The 20,273-nt window shown below is 38.7% G+C and overlaps 1 protein-coding gene across 1 annotated transcript in view; it reads right to left on the minus strand.

Annotated features, from left to right (window-relative positions):
- The window catches only part of LOC128860727 (beta-1-syntrophin), a 127,949-nt gene that overhangs the window by 14,760 nt on the left and 92,916 nt on the right, over positions 1–20,273 (minus strand). The window contains exons 5-7 of the mRNA XM_054098416.1: positions 15,786–15,995; positions 5,494–5,819; positions 5,114–5,199 (exon numbers count right to left, since the gene is read on the minus strand). Coding sequence (XP_053954391.1) covers positions 5,114–5,199; positions 5,494–5,819; positions 15,786–15,995 — 622 coding nt within the window. The remainder of the gene's footprint in view (positions 1–5,113; positions 5,200–5,493; positions 5,820–15,785; positions 15,996–20,273) is intronic.

Below are 20,273 nucleotides of genomic sequence, written 5' to 3' on the forward strand. Positions count from 1 at the left end.
ACTCGCCGCACTCGCGTATCGGTGTGCTCTTATGTAAGAGACTAAGAGAAAACAGCATTAACCCCGATAACAATGTCAGCCTTGAAATCCAACGTTGGAACTCTCTTGCCAACACGTGTTACTTTGGACAAAGTGGACGATGAGTAATAAAGTTCTCTCTAGACGAACAATACCAACACTTCTAAGACTCTCATCATGCCCGTCCTAATGCATGGCGCAGAAGCTTGGACGATGATAACATCTGATGATGCGTATATTGGAGTATTTGAGAGAAAGATTATGTGGAAGATTTCTGTGTTATTTATATATGTACAGGTATCCCTTGTATAACGCGGTCTTATACAACGCGGTTTCGATATAACGCGATTTGGAAAAATTAGGTTTCAGTACAACGAGAAATTTAGGCTTATATAATGCGAAGGGGAAAATACATAATTATAAAATCTGGTAACACTAATTTGCGTACCACATATTTATAATATGTAATGTATTTTTAATGTAAACCGGGAATTACCCTTTTTTGCCTTAGATAGATAGAATAGATATTAATCTAGCACCTTATTACGAAATTGAAAAGGAGCTTAAAAAAACCACCCACCAAAAACTGATAACAGATTTTGCAATTATAAAACCAGTAGAAGAACCACAAGGTCCCAGAACGAGTTCCTTATCCAATAGCGAAAACTATGTTGAAGAAATATCTTCTGATGAAGCTATTGCTCCCCCAAAACGCCCACGTGCAAATATCTTTGAAGGAAGTGAAACAGATTAATTACCATATGAAGTTTGAAGAATAACAATAAAGTTTTTAATAAACCTTTAATTTGTTTTAGTTTGTTTTCAAATTTTTTGTTTTGTGTTTTTAATTGTATTATAAAGTCTGAACTTTAGTATTGAGTTGAAATATATGTGCATCTGTTATTTTGTACGTATTTTATTTAAAAAAGAACCTATTGGAACATAACCCCCAAATTTATATGAAAACTATGTTTTAGATAACGCGGAATTACATAACGCGCAATTCTTCTGGAACGTAACTATCGCGTTATACGAGGGATACCTGTATATTATCTTAGCCGGTTAACGGATTCCTAGATATTTGAAATTTGTATGATAATCTCTTTCTCTTTAATCCTAAACCGTTACTTATCGACATCTCGAAAAACAATCTAGATTTTATGCCTCATCGAGCAACTTTAGATAAGAATTGTATCGTCTGGTTCTTGGGTGAAAAAAGTCATTAACTATTCGTAGTGCATTTAAAGGGATGGTTTTTGGTACGCAGAAGACTTTTAACTAGAGGTCAGATTCATAGCAGCAGATTCAATGATTTGCCCATGTTTGATTAAGAAGTAAGCCCACAATGAAAAGGCAGTGAAATTTCGTAAAATCTGATTTTGGTCGTGCTGATCAAAAATCGAAAATTACGCATAGGTACCGTCGAAATCTTTAAACCACAGAATCAGTTCTGCAACACGAAAAACATATTAGACGAAATAGGCCATTTAGGAAGGCCAGAAGTAGGAAGCAAAATTACAAAAATTGGACTACAAAATTTGGCTACCTAGGGCAGCGCAGCAAACCTTGAATAGCAAAGCAAGCAATTTTGGTTAAAAAATTGCTACTCTCCACTAGAATGCTATTGTTGTTGTAGCAGCATAAACACTCCTCATACATGTACGGAAATGCTGCTGGTGTGAAAGCCCTTGGCTGGATATAAGTCCAGGTCGTTTCGGTAACGTAGAACCGACTGCCGTGGGAACGCTTCATGAGGGTGTATAAGGGTCCACTTAGACCTGGAGTTCCAGTTTCACGCTTCCTCTCTCTAGCTAGCAATAAATTAAGCGCATTTTCTTTAGTTCTACCCGTCTAAGACTTCTCTGCCTTTGAAACGAGAATTGACTTCAATTTGGGCAAAGAAGTCAAATAAGAGATAAAGCTTAAATGTTTGGAGTAAGAAGAAAAAATTATATAAAACTAAACAAGTTACAACTACTTCTCCTAAAAGTGACATCATGCATTAACCTAAGCAATATGTTGCAACGCATTCATTCAACGTATGTAAGGCGTTTTTCAATAGGTGCGCTTCAACTTTTTTCCGATAGGGAGGGCGAACGACGCAATATTTTTTATTTTTCGCTTGTCATTTGTAAACTTCAATAGTATACATTTCATCACGGAACGCTACACACTTGAGCAACGATTGCAAATCTTGCAAATTTTTTATGAAAATAATCGTTCTGTTGCTGCTACTTTAAGAGTATTACGGCCATTTTATCATCTTCAGTGATGAAGCTCACTTTTGGCTCAATGGCTTTGTCAACAAGCAAAATATGCGTTACTGGGCAGAAAGCAATCCACACGTGATTCATGAGGCACCGTTGGATCCCGAAAAAATCACTGTTTGGTGCGGTTTACATGCCGGCGGCGTAATTGGCCCATATTTTTTCCTTGACGAGAACGATCGCCACGTTACTGTGAATGGAAATCGATACCGCGACATGATAAACGATTATTTTTGGCCGCAATTGAATGGTATGGACTTAGACGACATGTGGTTTCAACAGGACGGGGCCACAAGCCACACAGCACACGCTACAATTGATTTGTTGAAGAGTAAGTTCGATGAGCGCATTATTTCCAGAAATGGACCGGTCGAATGGCCGCCGCGCTCGTGTGATTTGACGCCTCTAGACTATTTTCTTTGGGGTATGTGAAGTCATTGGTCTACAGTAACAAGCCGGTGACGATTTGTGAGCTCAGAGCCAATACTGAACGCGAAATTGCTGGAATTTCGGCCGATTTATGCAAAAGAGTGGTCGAAAATTGGGTTCAACGATTGGACTTCGTAAAACGTGCACGCGGTGGTCGTGCAAAAGAAATCGAATTTCATACTTAAATGTATATGTTCAAACTCGATAATAAAAAAAAAAATTAGTTAAAAATGTCAAACCGTTTGTGTTTTATTCAAAAAAAAAGTTGAAGCGCTCTTACTGAAAAACGCTTTACATAGTTATATTTATATCCATTTAGTAACAAATTCGCTGTGATTTTGCATTCTCACACAAACAACAAGCACTTCCTCTCCTCACAAAGTAATTTTTTAAATTCGTATATTAGTGAAGAAGAAAATCAGCCGCCACATGTGCCGCAAATCATTCACATAATCTAGGGAAAGCTTCATAAGTGAAAAATATAGATGAGGCGATGGCAGTTACCCTTACATACTACAAAATACAGTGCGTTTCATAACCACAGCACAGGGACTTCTTGCCACGTTTTGACAATTTATTTGTTGCTTATTTATTTCCGATAATTTTTTTAAGAAAATATAGTTCACCATACTGCAAAAGCCAAATAAATCCAAGTTTCAAACTTTGTTCAAATTTGAAAACAAATTCCATATAAATTTCTACCTTTTAATTCAAGAATTTTCTCAAAAGGTTCGTGTATGCATCGTGATAGCATTTAGCGTGCTATGTGTTTTCTTCCAATTTAATCCATATGAGGAAAATGCATTAGGCTGTTTCCAAAAAAATAATATCAAAATACACAGGATTTTTAAGCTCTTTTGATCTTGCACTTTTTCAAATCGAAATTCAATGCATACATGAATTTTTTTTAAAAACTCTGCAATAAAAGTTGGAAATTGTAATAAAAAATTGGGAATTTTTTTCAAATTCCACAAACTTTTAAATACATATTGATATGTCTTTTGTAGTAGAATGAAACATTTTTTCATAGAAAATTATTCAAATTAAATAAAAACAAAAAAAAATATTGTCTAAATTTGTCAAAAAATCCCTATGCTACAACTACACACACTGCCGTAGGTGTAAACAAACAAATAAAAATTAATGTTTTTCCATTTGCTCTATGAATGCCCTGCCTTATGGAAGGAGAAAATGTCAGCCCTGGTCAAACCATTGTGCGATAGTCACGAACAACTGTCTAGCTTAGTCGTCAACAACCTAATAGGGTCCTTAAACCTGCACTGACTGGATATAGTCAGGCCGGAAATAACCGCTAAACAAGTTGGTAACGAAGATGTGCCAACGAAACGGTGCGAAAAGGTCAGTTGGATTCCGCATGAATAACCACTTTAACCAACCAACCTATAATTGTGAAACGCAATGTATATGCATAGAAATGTGTTTCTATGCACCATCGACGTAGAGGAATGCCATAAAGATACCCGTATTTCCATATGTAAATGTATGTGGGTATGTAATGAAAGGTAAAGCGGGAAGCAGGTTCGCACGAGTTTAAACATCTACGGTGATTACAATAATCCATCATCCAGCGATACACCAACGCACTCCTCCACCACCATCTGTAATCACTTTGCGGCGATTTTGCTATATATTACTCTGCACCCCCTGCATCGCTTGTGGAAGTAAAGCAGAAATTTCGGTTATATAATATTTTGAAGTGAGCTAAGCAGCTAAGCTGGAGAGAACACCTGAGAAAGAGACACAGAGAGATAAGCGTTGCTTGAGAAATTGCTTTAAACATGTGTTCTTTCGAAAGTTTCACTCAAACATGTTGATATAATCTACAAAATGAATCTCTTTTGCTTTATGAGATTTATTTTTTGCCTTCGATAAGCAGTGCAGTGGAGCGCAGTATTAACTTCCCTTTGCAAACAGTAAACACATGCATGTATAGGTATGAGTAAGTGTGTGCGCATAATGGAAAGCAATATTTACATTTGAGTATCTTTCAGATTTTTTTTTTTGTGGCATGCCACACATCTTACGAGTTGTATGCGCTCCTCTGTAGCTTTGCTCAAGCACTTTATTCGCCAGCAATCGGGCGGATTGGATTCAATGTCTGTGCTGCACTCGAATTTAGCATGCAACGCGCAAGCACAGTACAGTAATAACAATAACAAGCCAGAGGGTAGATTATGGGCCATGCCATCCAAAATACTCCAACAAAGAGCGAAAAACTACTCATTCAATATAACCATTTGTTTTTGTTATTATTGCCAAGTCGTGTTGGCATTGCCAAATCTGCCAATAATCCTTATAAAGTATACATATTGTGCCATCTGGCAATTGGTACTCACCCCTGCCAACTCGACCCAACCCATCAAGGAACAATCACTTACCTGAATTCGCGCTCGGTTACTGCGACAAAAATTGGCTGCCATTTATCGTTTTCATCGGAACTCTCCGAGCTGGAACGTCCACTTGGCTGTGATGCAAGGCACATTGTCATCGTTGCATGTTGCAAGGTCATCGCAAGAACAAACAAAAGAGAAACCGATGAAGCAACAGCAGCATTCCGGAAAAGAATTGTAAATAAAGCGATTTCATTAAAAATTCAACGAGGCAAAAGAAAGGAAAATAGTGGATAAAGGCTAGAAAGAGACTGTAGGTGGGGTAGCGACAGAGAAAATCAATCAGTCGGTCACCGCAGCTTGCGGCACTGAGCCAGTGAGCCTGTCAGCCAGCCAACCAGTCAGCCAGTCTTTTGTTAACCACTTACCAAATCTGCTGCACCACCGCCGCCAGTGGCACTGGCACTGCTGCCACCGCCACCACCACCACTGCCAGAGCTTCCGCCGCCACCGCCTGCGCCACCGCCACCGCTGGTGCTGCCACCATTCAAGCGCCTACTAAGCCAGCCGATGTGCTTCAGCTCCCCAATGACGTTCATCAGCGCGCGATTGGCATCGGTGAGGGCGCGTTGAGTGCTGCCACACATGGCCGAGTGTAGCGCATTGAACCAGACCAATGCCTCGGCCGAATCGGAGGCGCGCAGAATGCACGAGTGCACACCGTCCGGCGAATGCAGTTCGATACAACGGTTTTCTGCAAATGAAACAGAGCAAAAACAACAATGGTAATCATGAAAATGGCAAACATTATTTGAGCGTAATAAAAGCGAAAATGGAAAAAGGAAGACATTAATGCAAAATTTAATGAACGAACGCATGTGAGGAGACGCTGAGCAAATATTTTCGTCCGAAATGTATTGCGTGGGGATTTGACGGTATATACGCGGATATATAAAAGCGGTAATTGGCATAATAAAGGCTATAGATTCGATGAAAAGTTGATGAGGAATTTTCTCCTAGCAGGTGACGTGGGTATGTGCGTTGGAGGGACGAAGTTAAGTGCAAAAAGAAGTACAAACTACGAGAAAAATATCCATCTACCTATATAGATAAAAATTAAGCCGAAAAAAAGTGTGCGTTTGTCCGGGGTAATCTCAGCAACGCGTGTAAGGAAAACAATGAAAGCTTCACACATTGTTGGTGTTTCTTTGGCAAAGGTTTCTGTGAAGTTTAGTTGAAATCCGGTAACGCCTGTTTGTGCGGTGCGTCGGTTAAGTGAGTGTGTTTTTGCTATTTGCCGCACGTATTTTTTTGTACCGCACATAGCATTCATTAGAATTGAATACATTTGGGTCGTGTGTGTCTGGGCCGATTATTATGAAACTTGGTATATATATATATTTTTCCAAGGTGAAGGTTAGTATAATATGCTCATTGATTCCACTCGCCACCAGGTGGCGCTGCCGAAGGCCAAAACATGGACCCGGGTAACCCTAGGATGTGTTTTTACATTGTGGGTATCAAATCAAAGCTACTGATGAGTGCTTTAATACAGAGTATTTTTTAGATCTCTGAGTGACCAGGGTCTCGAGATATAGCCGAAAAGGTGGACCAAGGTACCCTTGGATGTGTTTGTACAATATGGGTATCAGATGGAAGCTGATGATGAAAGTTTTTAACTGAAGTAATTTTTACTGCCCGTTTCCGGGATAAAGAAAGGAGATGGAGCTGGAGATGGAAGAGGAAAAGGAATAGCTACAGGAAGACAGGAAGAGGAAGAGGAAGACCACTTATTATTAAAAATTAAAAAAAAAATCTAAAAAAATTTTAAAATGTTACATATACGCTTATTATACAAACGTAAATCTGAAGTCAGTTATAGTGAAAAATTCATTGTATCATTGGCGGCGTGATTGGTGATCGTTTCCTTAATTTTTTGCAGAAAGGTTATGCTAATATGAGATATTACCTATATCATTCATATATTTACGTATTACCTGTGTACTCACAAATATACGGTTGAAGCAAATATATGTCAGTTTTTTTACTTCGCCTGGAAAAGTTTATATAAATTTAAGAAGAGTAAATAGAACTTATTTTATATCAGACTTCACGCAAAAACGTCATTTGCACTTGAACACATAGCTGGGTTAAAGCGGGGGGGAATAGAACAGTTCTCTTCTCCTTCTCCGCTTTTTCGCACACGTAATTGTATGGGATGAGTGCACGATGGCACATAAAAATTCACTGGAAGCGCTTCATAGGGCATTACGAGATTTACCTTAGTGCTGCTGGCAGGTGATTTTAGACAAACACTGAAGATGAAGGCTGTATATTTGAAATCATCATATTTGTGGAGACATGTTCAAACACTCAAACTAACTACAAATGTACGTGTCTAATGTAAAATGATCCTTCAGCTGCTGAATTTTCACAGCAATTATTGGATATCGGAAATGGCAAAGCTCCTGTCGATAATTTAACTGGCTTAATAACTTTACAACCAAACTTTTGTCAAATAAGTCAAACGAAAGAACAGTTAATTCAAAGTATTTTCCCAAATTTGCCTCAAAATTACTAAAATCATGATTGGCTTAGTGAACGAGCCATCATGGCTGTCAAAAATAAAGATGTAAATGAAATGAATGAGGCTATTTTGGCTAACATACCAAGTCCAGAACAAACATATCGATCCGTTGACACTGTTACAAATCAAGATGATATTGTAAATTATCCCACTGAATTTTTGAATTTCCTTGATTTACCTGGATTACCACCACACATGCTAAACTTGAAAATAGGAGCACCGATTATTATGTTGAGAAACATAAATCAACCACGACTATGTAATGGCACTCGATTAACAGTTAAGAGATTGATGAATAACGTCATTGAAGCAACAATTTTGAATGGAAAATACTCTGGTGAAGACGTTTTAATACCGCGAATACCAATGATACCATCGGATATGCCGTTTGAATTCAAACGTCTTCAATTTCCTGTTCGCCTTGCATTCGCGATTACTATTAATAAATCACAAGGCCAAACTTTATCAATTTGTGGTATTGATTTAGAATACCCATGTTTTTCTCATGGCCAACTTTATGTTTCATGCTCAAGAGTTGGTAAGTCATCGGTATTGTTCATTTATTCAACAACGCATGGAAAAACGAAGAATATTGTATACCAAAGAGTATTACAATAAAAAAAGTAATAAAGTAAATCACATCAAACGCTTTTTAATTGCTACTACTATTTAAAACTTCTTTCATTACTATTCATGAGCGAGAATTTTTTTAAAGACGACCAGCGGAACGGGCTGGTTTTCACTAGTAAAGAATAAATTATGTGGTAACTGAAACTTTTTCTCCCCGCGCAAAATTCTTATAAGCACTGAAACGCACCCAAACAAAACGAATATGGAGTAAGTCGCCGCGCAAAAGTCTTCTGCAATAGTAAAATAGAGCTCCCAGACCTGCTACCTGCCTTTCTGAGACAAAAACGACAAGGGATTAGGTACTCCAGCAGCATAAGCTCATGAGAATTTGCAAGAAATATTGGATATTCTCTGTAAATGTATGAATTATGGAATCAAAAAATTAGCCAGTAGATGATCCCAGTGGTGCAGAACTGTTAGAAAAATCTTTCTTCCTGTAACAAAATTCTATCTATATTAAATATAAAATAAATTATATTATCAAAAAATGAAGCATGGCTAAAGATAAAGAAATTTAGTGGAGTTGGAAAATGTATTCCAGAGAAAGATAGACTATGGAAAACTTGAAAATAACTCATCATCGAGTCAAGGCGAACTACTCGGTCTTACCACCTTAAATATAGCCAAAAAAGTGCGGTACAGGCGCAGAATGTAACTTAACGCTATAAAATTATCTCCGAAAATGCCCAATTTTTAGAATTATTCTTGCATAAAAAAAAGGTCTCGTTAAAATAGAATAGCCAATATTTTGGGTAAAATATGTGAGAAAGAATGAAACTTTGGCTGCTTGCAGGCCTCATGAAGCGCACTTTCAACTAAGCAATCACTCAAAGCATATGAAGTTAGTTTGGTTTCAATTTAATTCCTACCTCTATAAATAATTTGAAGTTCTTTGGAATTTGAGTCATTCCTTAACTTCTGCTTCTCTTTGTGTGGTACTGAAAGGCGTTCGCTTAAGATCAAAACAGCAAACCGGTATTGTGGTCAAGGTGATATTTCACACTAAAAAATTATTTTGCTGCTTTTTGGTTGTTCCTTTAAGTTTTGAGTTACAGGGTGCCAGCAATGGAAGTCAAAAAGAGAACACTTAAATTTTTTCTTTGATAAATTTGAATGGTGCCGATACTGCAACGGATTTTGGCTCCGTTGATTCCGTTAAAGCTTTTTTGATGTTAAAGAAAATGACGAGAATGTTATAAATATCAATACAGTCAATAATCGAAGTCGACCGGCATGTTAGTAGTCGTGGCATCGTCCAGGAACTAAAGATCGACCATAAAACAATTTTAAACCATTTGCGCATAAGTTTTACTCAAAAATATTGGATTCCTTTTTCCCCAAACTAATATAGTAATATTTTCATATCTGCTGCTTATGCTGATTTTATTTGTGCCCCAGCCACTAGCGTTATCGCCGTGTTACGTTGTTTGTGCATCCAGTGAAACATACATTTTTAATAAAGTAATATAAAGCGAAACAGTTCTAGAATACATATTTTAATTTACAGCGATTCCCTTCCAACTACATACCTACGCACTGCCCCTTCATACGTAAGGGCGCACCTTCCGCCGTAGCGCTGAAATTATAGCTCATCATTATTGCAAAGTGACTGCGAAACATAGAAGCAAAAATGTTGCGTAAAGCACGCGAAATATGGATGAAAATGAACTTTGATTAAATCTCAACGCTGAATAGAAATTGCGGGGAAAAGACGGTTCGGGGCAGAGAGACCGGGTTGACAGAGGAAAGTTGTGCTTTTTTCGGCAGCATTTACCATAAATGCAAATTTTCACGCGTCACGTTTTTTTTCCATTTTCTATTTTCCTTTTTAATTTTTGATGAAACGAAGAAAAAAATCAAACATTGCATACAACAAATGACAGCGCGAGAAAAGCACTACCGCAAATTTATTTCACACCAATCCAGCTGTCATTGCCTTCCGCCCACTGCGAAATATTTTCACAGTGAGCCGCTGGCGAAAAGCGATGGCGCGCACATAATGAAGTGGCGTGTAGCGGAAGTGCGATTCCTTTTTTATTTTTTGCTGCTTTCCTTTTTTAATTTATATGAAAATGAGTGAAGCGCACAGCGCAGAAAACACCAGCAGTGAGTAGGCGGCGCTGCTGCTTAAGCAAACCTACGCGCACATTCATATAGGCAAGTATACTTGTAAGTATAGGTGGCTTGCGGCGAAGTCTGAAACACCTACAATTTCAGCGGCGTAATCGCACTTTTGTGGTTATTTTGGAGGCAAAGTTGGCCGCTCGTGCAACGCAAACTTATAACGAAAATTCGGTATCTCGTTGTTGTGCAGTTCTTTGTTTATTTTTGCTATTGCATTGCAAATGCCGAGCGTGTAGTAAATTACAAACTTTCTGCATGCTACGCTCACTATCTTCTGCGCGCATACGCCGTTCTTCACTGCTCTTAGTTATAGCTTAGGTAAATATCTGGCAAAATAGTTTGTGCAACTTGTGTTTTTCTATGCTGTATCTTTTTTGTTTGTTTGGTCGCTTCATTACCGCTTTGCACACCCTTCGCCATTTATTTATAATTAAACAGTTTTTATGCCGTAACTTTGTTGCATAATTACGCTTTACGTTGCCCATTCGCTCTTCTGGAGAGTATGTGTGTATGTGTATATATATATGTGTGTGTGTGTGTGTGTAAGTACTTACAAAAATTGCTCAAACAAAATCGCTTCACTCTGGTGTAGTTTGTTGTTGTTAATTGTAGCATTTATCTTTTTACCACCTTAACGGTGAATTTCTGTTACTTTTCAGCGCAATTAAAAATGCAGTCGAAATTGGCAGCACAGAGTTGCACTAAACTGCAAATAAGTACAGACGAAACTCCTGTAAGACTAAGAGCAACGCTCTTGGGGTGCTTGAATTAGGGAGTTCACTTTATTTGCAGGGCAATTTTTTACAGTTTTCATTTATAAATATCTCAGGGGTATTGTATCCTAAATCTCTAGTCGATCGGAGCATAATTTACAAACCCCTAAGTATTTAAGCAACCATTGCCCAGAAACCCAGACCAGGTAACTTATCACCTCGTTTTTAAAGCGTTTTTCTGAAATTTGTTGTTTTTGAAGTCCGTGCATGGGATAAGTCAAAACCTAGGAGGCCAATTATTTTGAAATTTTCCACAGTACTTCTTCGCATAATTCACCAGGTAAGCCTTTGTTTTTGTTGTAATTTTTTTCATAATTACAGATGATTAATCAGCCAATTTTTGTGTGGAGATGTGGAAAGCTCTGGGCTCGCAGCTCGAGACAAAACTCTATTAAAAGTTAACCTAATATTCTCAATAATACGTCCAGTTTTGGATCTGCCAGTTTTTTTCTATTCATGACAGAACCTTTAACCTTTGAATCATCGACTTATTTGGCCGATTATTTCCGCCAAGGTTAGGTTAGTTAAAGGGGCTGTCCCCATGTGATACCACCGGAGCTATCCCATCCTTACTTCCCCTGGTCCTCTTTAAACCGTCCTGTGGACTTTATAATCTAATTAGTCTCGTTAAGTTTATGCGTGAAGCATCTGCGGTCCTGTCCAGAAAGCAATTACGAGCAAAGTCAACCTTTTCCAACACAGAGCCATTCACCGGCGTAGAAGATGCTCAACTGCCTCTTCCTATTCTGCATCCTAAGAGCCTTTGCAAAAGTCAAAATATGTTGCCTCAATTGGCATCCTTCAGTGCCCATAGATATATAACTTAACAGCAAAACTTATTCGGCTATGTACAATTATGTCAATCGAAACTACCTGCTCTGCCGGTGTTGAGCAGGACCTCTTCGAGTCACTTGACACCAAATAGGATTACAGAAACCTCGAAGTAATACGGGAAAAGAAAAGTCAGCCTGCAGAACTGAATCATTCCCCGTTTCATCTGTTTTCTCTAGGTCGGATGCAGAAAGCGCAATTGACGCAAATTTCAAAAGTAGAAGCGGTAGCGCCTTAGACATTTAAAGTGTGCGAACAAAGAAGAGGAATTATCTTCACAACGCCTATAACCCTCTTTACATATATATACAAAAACAGAAACTTCTAAACCCACTAGTTCAACGGAGTTAAACTCTCTAAAATTTGTCAGTTACTACTTTATTTATAAAAATAAATCCTTTGCATCCCCTACTCCTGGCTTGAGTAGCATCATTTGCATTTTTATTCTTTCCTGTCGAGCTGCATTGTTCCGTTCTTCTTTCCATTCATAGATTTATATTCACAGGTTTGCAGCTGCTGCTTGTACTTTTATGTTATTATCACAGCAAAAAATATCAACTAAAAGTTAGCTATATATTGGCTATATACATAAATAAGTGTGTGTGCATTCGTGCACATGTAAATATATATGGATTTTGGCTGAACAATAAATCACTACCCATTTGTTTAATTGTTTGGTTTTTAGAACGGGCGGTTTTTTTCCGCCAAGCACCGGCACCTGATATGGCACAATTTTGACAAATACGCGGATTTCCATGTGGCAGAGCAGAGCAGCATGCAGAAATATACACAACAAATGTAACAAGAAAAGTGTAAACAATAAGCGCATTTGCATTTCGAGTTGGCTTAGCACACACACACACGCGCACATGGCTGCGTTCGCAGATAAGAATGGTATTTGAAAATCGAATCCGCTTTTTTTCTATTCAAAATATTGTAGTGTGTATATAACAGTAAAAGCAACTACAATAAAAGAGCAGGGTTCTGCGTTTCGAAAACGTATTTTAATCCAGATGCTTATTTCAGCTCTTCACCAGCGCAATAACAGTGATTGTTGTTGTTGTTCTAATGACTGTGAGTTGATGCTGAACTTTTTATCGATTCCGAATGTTTTATTGCTGTATCAGTTCGAGATGGAATAGGATTGGATAAATATTAAAACTCTAAGCGTTGCAGTAAATAGCTGACTTATAGAATATCGGAAATTCGCAGTTGTTAAATTCACTTGTTAGTTACCAAGCACCTAAATGTATGCAACAGCAATTAACGTGGCGATAAAGCCTTCGAGATGGCGAATGTTCGAGCATCTGCAGAGTAGATGCCGGAGATCGAGCCGAGCGCAAATTCGATAGGTGCGAGCGCTTTAAAATTGGGTGCATAACGCGGAGTGGTAGCCGGCCGCAGCCGGGAGTAAAAATTATCAATGCGAAAAATTTAGTTTGACACTATTTTTAATCGCTCACTCGCGCTATAACGGCATTGTATTATTCAGTAATTTTTTCATACAATGTGGTTATTAATAATTTTCAGCGGAACAAATTCTCACAGGACTAGCTATCCCTATCTTTATTCTACCCTATCTCTTTCTCTCATCTCGCTTCTCTCCTCTCATCTCGATTATCCCCTACGATCTCTGTGCATGAAACACGAAAATGGTGTACACATTTTTTTTAATAACGCCTCGGTAGGCAATGGTGAACCTCCGAGTGTATTTCTGCCATGAGAAAACTCCTTAGAAAAAAATCTGCCGTTCGGAGTGAGCTTCAAACTGTAGGTGGGACAACATCAAGATGCATGCCAGAAATAGGAAGAGGAACTCGACCAAACACCCAAAAACTAAAGTACGCGCCAGATCCTGCTCTAATTTTCACGTTCAGCGCCGATCGATATCAGCTTTACTCGGCTCGACTCGGCTTTCAGCATCCATCCGCTGGGCGCTCTTGGATTTTTAAAGATACCCAACTTTGAAAACACAGCAAATGAACAAAGTTACTCCAAAGTTCGGTGAAAGCAACTCATTTTCTGCTCAGTGCGTGGATATTTGATCAACAATTTGCTAGAAGTTTTTAACAATAATAAAAAAATCGCTGCCACAAGCGCCAAAAACTGACAAGAGATGCATGGAACAATGCACTTAGAAAGCGTAATAGCGAAAATATAGTTTGGAAGTCGCACCAACAACAAGAGGGCAGTGTGCAAATGGCAAAGTGAGAGCCACCATTTGTTGCCAGTCACAATAGCAGCAGCACAAAGAAATTAAGAAAAGAAAACATCAACAAATAAGGCATTACAATAACTGCAACACTTGCAGCATACTCATTTGCCACTTTCTGCATTCTCCTTCCCCCGCCTCCCACTCTTCTTTCGCTTCTCTATAAACTATCTCTCTTGGAGCATTTCATCTGCGGCAATGAGTGCCAACAAAAACAATGATGCCGTTAGTACTTTTCCTAGTGATTAAACAATAGTCTTGACAACACCAACAACAACAAAAACAACAACGGAAACATTCCCATCAGCTTGAACAATTGCAACGAAGGCGTTTGCTGCCCCCAAACGCCAGCGTTGCATTAAATCAACGTGGCGGAAAGATTAACCACAAAAACCCTGAACTCATTGCAACTAAAGAAATGAGGGCGCAGAATTGTATTGCAGAAAGGAAGGTTGTAATGAAGGGTTGTGTTCGAGTCACGTTGGATAAAGAGCAAAGACGTTGCAAGCTGAGTGCATACGCTGCCATTGTGAAGGGAAATAAAAGTTGGCGGCATGGAGTTGGTCGAGGTGGGGCCCGGCACCCGAGTGAAAGGATGCACAACGCTAGTGATTAAAAGCATGTAGAAGAGCAGGAGTAGCAATAACTAGTGCAACAAATAGTGGCAACTACGACAAGGGCAAAGATGACAGCACAGCGCTGCATGCAATCAATGCCTGCCACCTTCACAGCCTCCAGCCCAAGTAATGAGGTAGTGCCCCGGGCGGAAAGGGCCGACACTCATTGTCATCAGATCACTGTCTTAGAGCGAGTATTCTGTTCTGGCAGTTTGGTGCAATCCATCGTATTTGCTGATGTTGTCATTATCGTTGCACACACAACTTGCTGCCACATGCAAATGACAAGCCGCCCTCACTTGCACTTGCTGTTCTATTGCCATTACTGTTACGGATATTGCAAGTGACGGTGACGGGTGCGTTTGTGCCGCTTTGCTGAATAGACACAGAGTGTGCCACATATAGGGGCGGCACTCGGCATGAACTGTTTAATCACTGCGCTGGGCTATGCAGTTGGGTTTTAGGGATTTTAGGTCGACTTTGCGAGCTGGTTTTGTTGCATGATTGAATTGTGGATTCATTTATGTCGGTAAGTACACATTTCCATATTTACTTAAATTTAAGTGTGGCATGCGATTTTTCACTAAACCATATCCGATTCTTTAAAACTGGATACAAACTGAAACCTTGCAAATGAGCTGTCATCGAATATGAAAATTAATACGTTCGATTCTGAAGTAAATTTTAAGCAAAAAGTATGTTTTTACATTGAGTTAAAAATGCAAAATTGAATATTAAGATTCCCTGTCTTAATCCAGCGTCAGTCTCGTACTGATAAACTGACCCTTACAGAGATATGATGTACTTTTTGGTACAGTCTGTCAGACGTTACATATTTTTAGGCGCTTTTCTTATTCCTCTAGCAAAATGTATTTTTTAAGTAATAATATAATTTTTAATATACCTAATTTATATACTTAAACGGCTCAACTTGCGTCCTACTCACCCGGATCAATGTATTTCAAATTTCGCGCCAAGTGTGTCAACTGCAAGGGTATGTAACGCGTATCGGCACGCGGTGTTATTTTCGGCGCTGGCGGTGATGTGGGCGCACCAGGGCCCAACGGACATAGAAAGGCTCGCTGCAACTCCCAGCCTACCTCGGAAATTATGCTGGCCTTTCGAAAATATGGTGTCACTTCTCGCAGAAATTTCACTAAAAATATAGATAAACAAAAAACACGAAATGTGAGAAATATATAAAGAATATATCATTCATGAATTGAACCTCCTACTGGCGAGATTAAACATTAAACTTTTTCTTGCATCGCAGTGTCATAAAAAATCTTCTCATAAGTCTCAAATGCCTCAAAATCTTTAGACAATATTATTATAAAAACCACTTAATTTAAAGGATAACATCATGAGGCTCACAAAAATATTTTGTCCAAATTTGTTTCTTCGTATTTTATTTCAGGCAATACTGATGCTGACTTTGTATCTAAAGATCTCCTGTTTAACTGGGGAGAAATAAATTCGAGTGGCGATGATGTCATTGTTGGCATAAATCAGCTTAAGCCATCCACTAATACTGATGTTGATGGCCTATTGGTCGTTCTAATTAAAAGTTGTCCTGTTTTGATTCGCCTTTAAGACGTATTTTCAACATGCCACTTTCTGCTGGAGTCTTTCGTGATGACTGGAAATGGAGTCTTATGACGCCTATTCTTAAAAGTGGCAATAAAAATGATATTGAAAATTATAGACCAATTTCCAAGCTAAACACAGTTTCTGAACTGTTTAAGTGCACAGTCAAGGACAAAATATACTTTGCAGTGAAACATTTATTATGACCAATCAACATGGGTTTGTTCCGGACAGATCTTAGTTATCTAAATCAGCTGCCTTTACGGAGAAAAGTTGCGATACCTTTCAAAAGAGTTTAGATCAAATGGATGCTATTTACGCAGGTTTTTCTGAGGCATTTGATAGGACATCTCACCCAATATTCATAGCTAAACTTTAGGATTTCAGTTTCACTCAGAATTTTTAAAGTGGAAAACATCCTATCTTGATAATAGACCCTGTATGAGAGAGCCCCTCCTGTCGTATCAGTGCATCAGTACTTATATAGTTGGTGTGTGCATATCCGTTTGATCCTCAACATTAATAATTCTCACTGTACTACATTCGCGAATGTTTGCAATATTATTCCAGCCTGTTACTGTACCTCAAGCCCACTGCTACAGACAATTAATGTTTTAAAAGAACTGCGTATCTATTTGGACTACAAGCCAAAGTCCATCACTCATATAAATTACATTATTTCTCAATCGTTCGCAACGTTGTCTTTATTCGTCGAAAAGCTTCTTCGTTTTCTGATCCATCAAATTGTTGTACCCGCCCTTAGTTCAGTCCACGTTATAATACGCGGTAATCGTGTGGAGACCACTGCATTAAGTCTGTATTAAAAGATTAGTGTCTGTTCAGAGAGCTTTACAATTCGTTGATCTCATTCCGTCATATCGTTCTCATTGCTTATTAATAAATCTCATGTGAGTCTAGGCATATTCTGTTGTCGAAGTGTTTTGTGATTGATATTTGTGCGAGCCCTATATCTTCTTCTGCTCAAGAAAATGCATTTTAATGTTCCGTCACGCATTTTCCTTTGGAATGAATTGTTTTTTGTGCGTATTGCTAAACTGTGTAAGGGATCGATGCTCTTTTTAGGAGGTCGCTGGCTCAATTGAATGCTTATTCTTGTTCGTTAGACTTTGATTTTTTTTACTTTAAGTCTACTTTTTTGCACATGAAATTGCACATGAGACTCTTGTCATAAGGACTTTGTGTGTATCTATCACAGAATCGGTGGGCATCCTGTTTGTTGTTTAATAAATAAAATAAAACTGATATAGTAACTGAAAAACGGTTACATTGCAATTCTAGTAATGAGTAGCATTTTATTCTTAAAAACTAACTTCAACACTTTACTTACTTTTTTAAATAACTAAATCAATATTCTGAAAGGACCGGCATATGTACATATTTTTAATTCAAATTTAATTTAAGGTTGTATTCGTTTGAAATGTACACCTGCCTGCCTACAATTAGGCTGCGTGGCACCTACAAATAAAATTTCCATATATCTCGCATGGGTTAATGAGATTTTTTCATTAAAATAATAATATATCGATCCAATGTAATTTATCGAACACAAAAACGCGCGTTCAATTTATTTGATTTCACTGAAAGTGCAGATGTCGACCGAAAGCGGCAAGCCGAAGTGGATATTAAAATTAAATGAAAATGTGAAAACGCGTATGAACAAACGGACGTAAAATAATTTGTGCGAATTCCTGGAGGTATATCAATCGATTAGTGAAAGAACAACGCAAGTAGGTATGCGATAAGCACATACACAAGTAGGCATGTGTGTATGTATGTGACTATATAAGTACGTGTGCGTCCCTATGGAAAGATATTTCCAAGAAGCTTCTTTATCTACAAGTCTCACAATAAAATATAACTACATATATAATATATTACACACACACACACACAAACACACTAGTAGCATACTTACATAGCCGCGCATTTGCATCACATAAAAGTAGTACATCCGGCGATTGTAAATTTATGCCTCAGGGCTGCGATTGATCAGCATAAAATATGAAAAAAGGACCACGGCAATGCGTGTAAATGTACACGGAGGCAACATACAGAAAGGTTAAAAGGCGTAAAGGAGATAAATGTCACACAGCGGAGAACTGTCCAGCCCGGAGTGATTGCCGAAAGCGAAAACAGTTGCAACGCGTTGCAAGAAAAGCGCCAACGCTGATGCATTTAAAAATTTAAATTCAATTTTACGCATTGCAGACACACAACAAAAGAACATCGAGCCACGGGTGGGCATGAGCAATCAGCAGAGCAATCGAAGAGCTAAATGAAATAATGGATAAGCTGTGAGTGAGCAAGAGGAAAACATTTATTATTTGTTAACGGCAATGCGTGCGCGAAATGTTTGATCTTGCAGCTTCTCTTTTGACACTACCGTATTTTTTTATATATTACGTCAAAAGACTGGGTGTATCATTCTGCAGCTGATTCTGGAATGAGCCAGAAGCAAACCAGCTCGCTCTATGGAGGCGTGAAGCATTGCCGAAATGTCCCAAATGGTTTCCGTACTGTTTTCAACTATATTTGGCCATTTAGTTGGTGTTTGGACATTGGTTTTTTCTTTGTCACCTTAACCTAATCCAATAGGTAATGTGAGAAATCAGTTAAAATTAGAAATTATAACATTAAGTTAGAGTGTGAATAAATAGTTAGAGTTAAATGAGTGTTTAAGAATTGAACTATTCCCTAAAATTAATTCATGTCATGGAATTTAAGTAGTCGCACGATTCGAACCCCAATTAATGAGTCATATCAGTTCTAACCGCTTACGCGATTTTGGCCGAGTTTAACAAAGTGCGCCAGTTGTTTCTTTCTCGCACTAACGGGGGCCAGTTCGACCCACCAAGTAAGGCCAAGTCCTTCTCCACCTTATCTTTTCAACGCAGAGGAGGCCTTATACGAAACCGCTGGATCTTTATTCGCTGCGCCATGCCTATGTCGTAAAGCTCAGGCATAACAACGTGGAACGGTCCAAAAATCTTCCGCAGAGTCCTTCTCTAAAACACTCCAAGGGACGCCTCATCCGTTGTTGCCATCGTCCAAGCGTCTGCGCCATACATTAGGACGGGCTTGCTGAGAGCCTAAAAAGGGTTAAATTTATTCGTTGAGAGAGGACTTTACTACTCAATTGCCTACATAATCTGGCAAAAGAGATTTTACGTGATATTTCAAAGCATACGTCAACAATTATACGCTCTTCTAAATATTTTTTTTTTATCAGTTGTCAAAAAAGTCTTGCGGTATTTCCGCAAGCTTGTCTTTGCAAGCGCGTAGTTCTAGTTGTATTCGTCGCATCGGTTCACGCTAGAGCTTTTTGGAAAGCTCTTTTCACGTGCTAACACGTGTTTGATTAATTGTTGTTTGCTTTTAGTCGTTCGTGAGTTATAGCGTCGCAAACATGGAGCAAAATAAAGAGAAAATACGGCATATTTTACAGTACTACTACGATAAAGGGAAAAATGCAACTCATGCTGCCAATAAAATTTGTGCAGTTTATGAACCCGATACAGTTTCCATTTCCACCGCACAACGATGGTTTCAACGTTTTCGTTTTGGTGCAGAGGTGATCGAAGATGCGCCACGGTCCGGAAAGCCTGTCGTCAAAAATTGCGATAAAATCGCTGAATTGATCGAAAGAGACCGGCATAGTAGCAGCCGTAGCATCGGCCAAGAGCTGGGCATGAGTCATCAAACCGTTGTAAACCATTTGAAGAAGCTTGGATTCAAAAAGAAGCTCGATGTATGGGTGCCACACGACTTGACGCAAAACAACATTTTTGCCCCTATGGATGCATGCGAATCGCTTCTGAATCGCAAC

This window comes from Anastrepha ludens, chromosome 4 (genome assembly GCF_028408465.1).
Source record: "Anastrepha ludens isolate Willacy chromosome 4, idAnaLude1.1, whole genome shotgun sequence".
NCBI lineage: Eukaryota > Metazoa > Arthropoda > Insecta > Diptera > Tephritidae > Anastrepha > Anastrepha ludens.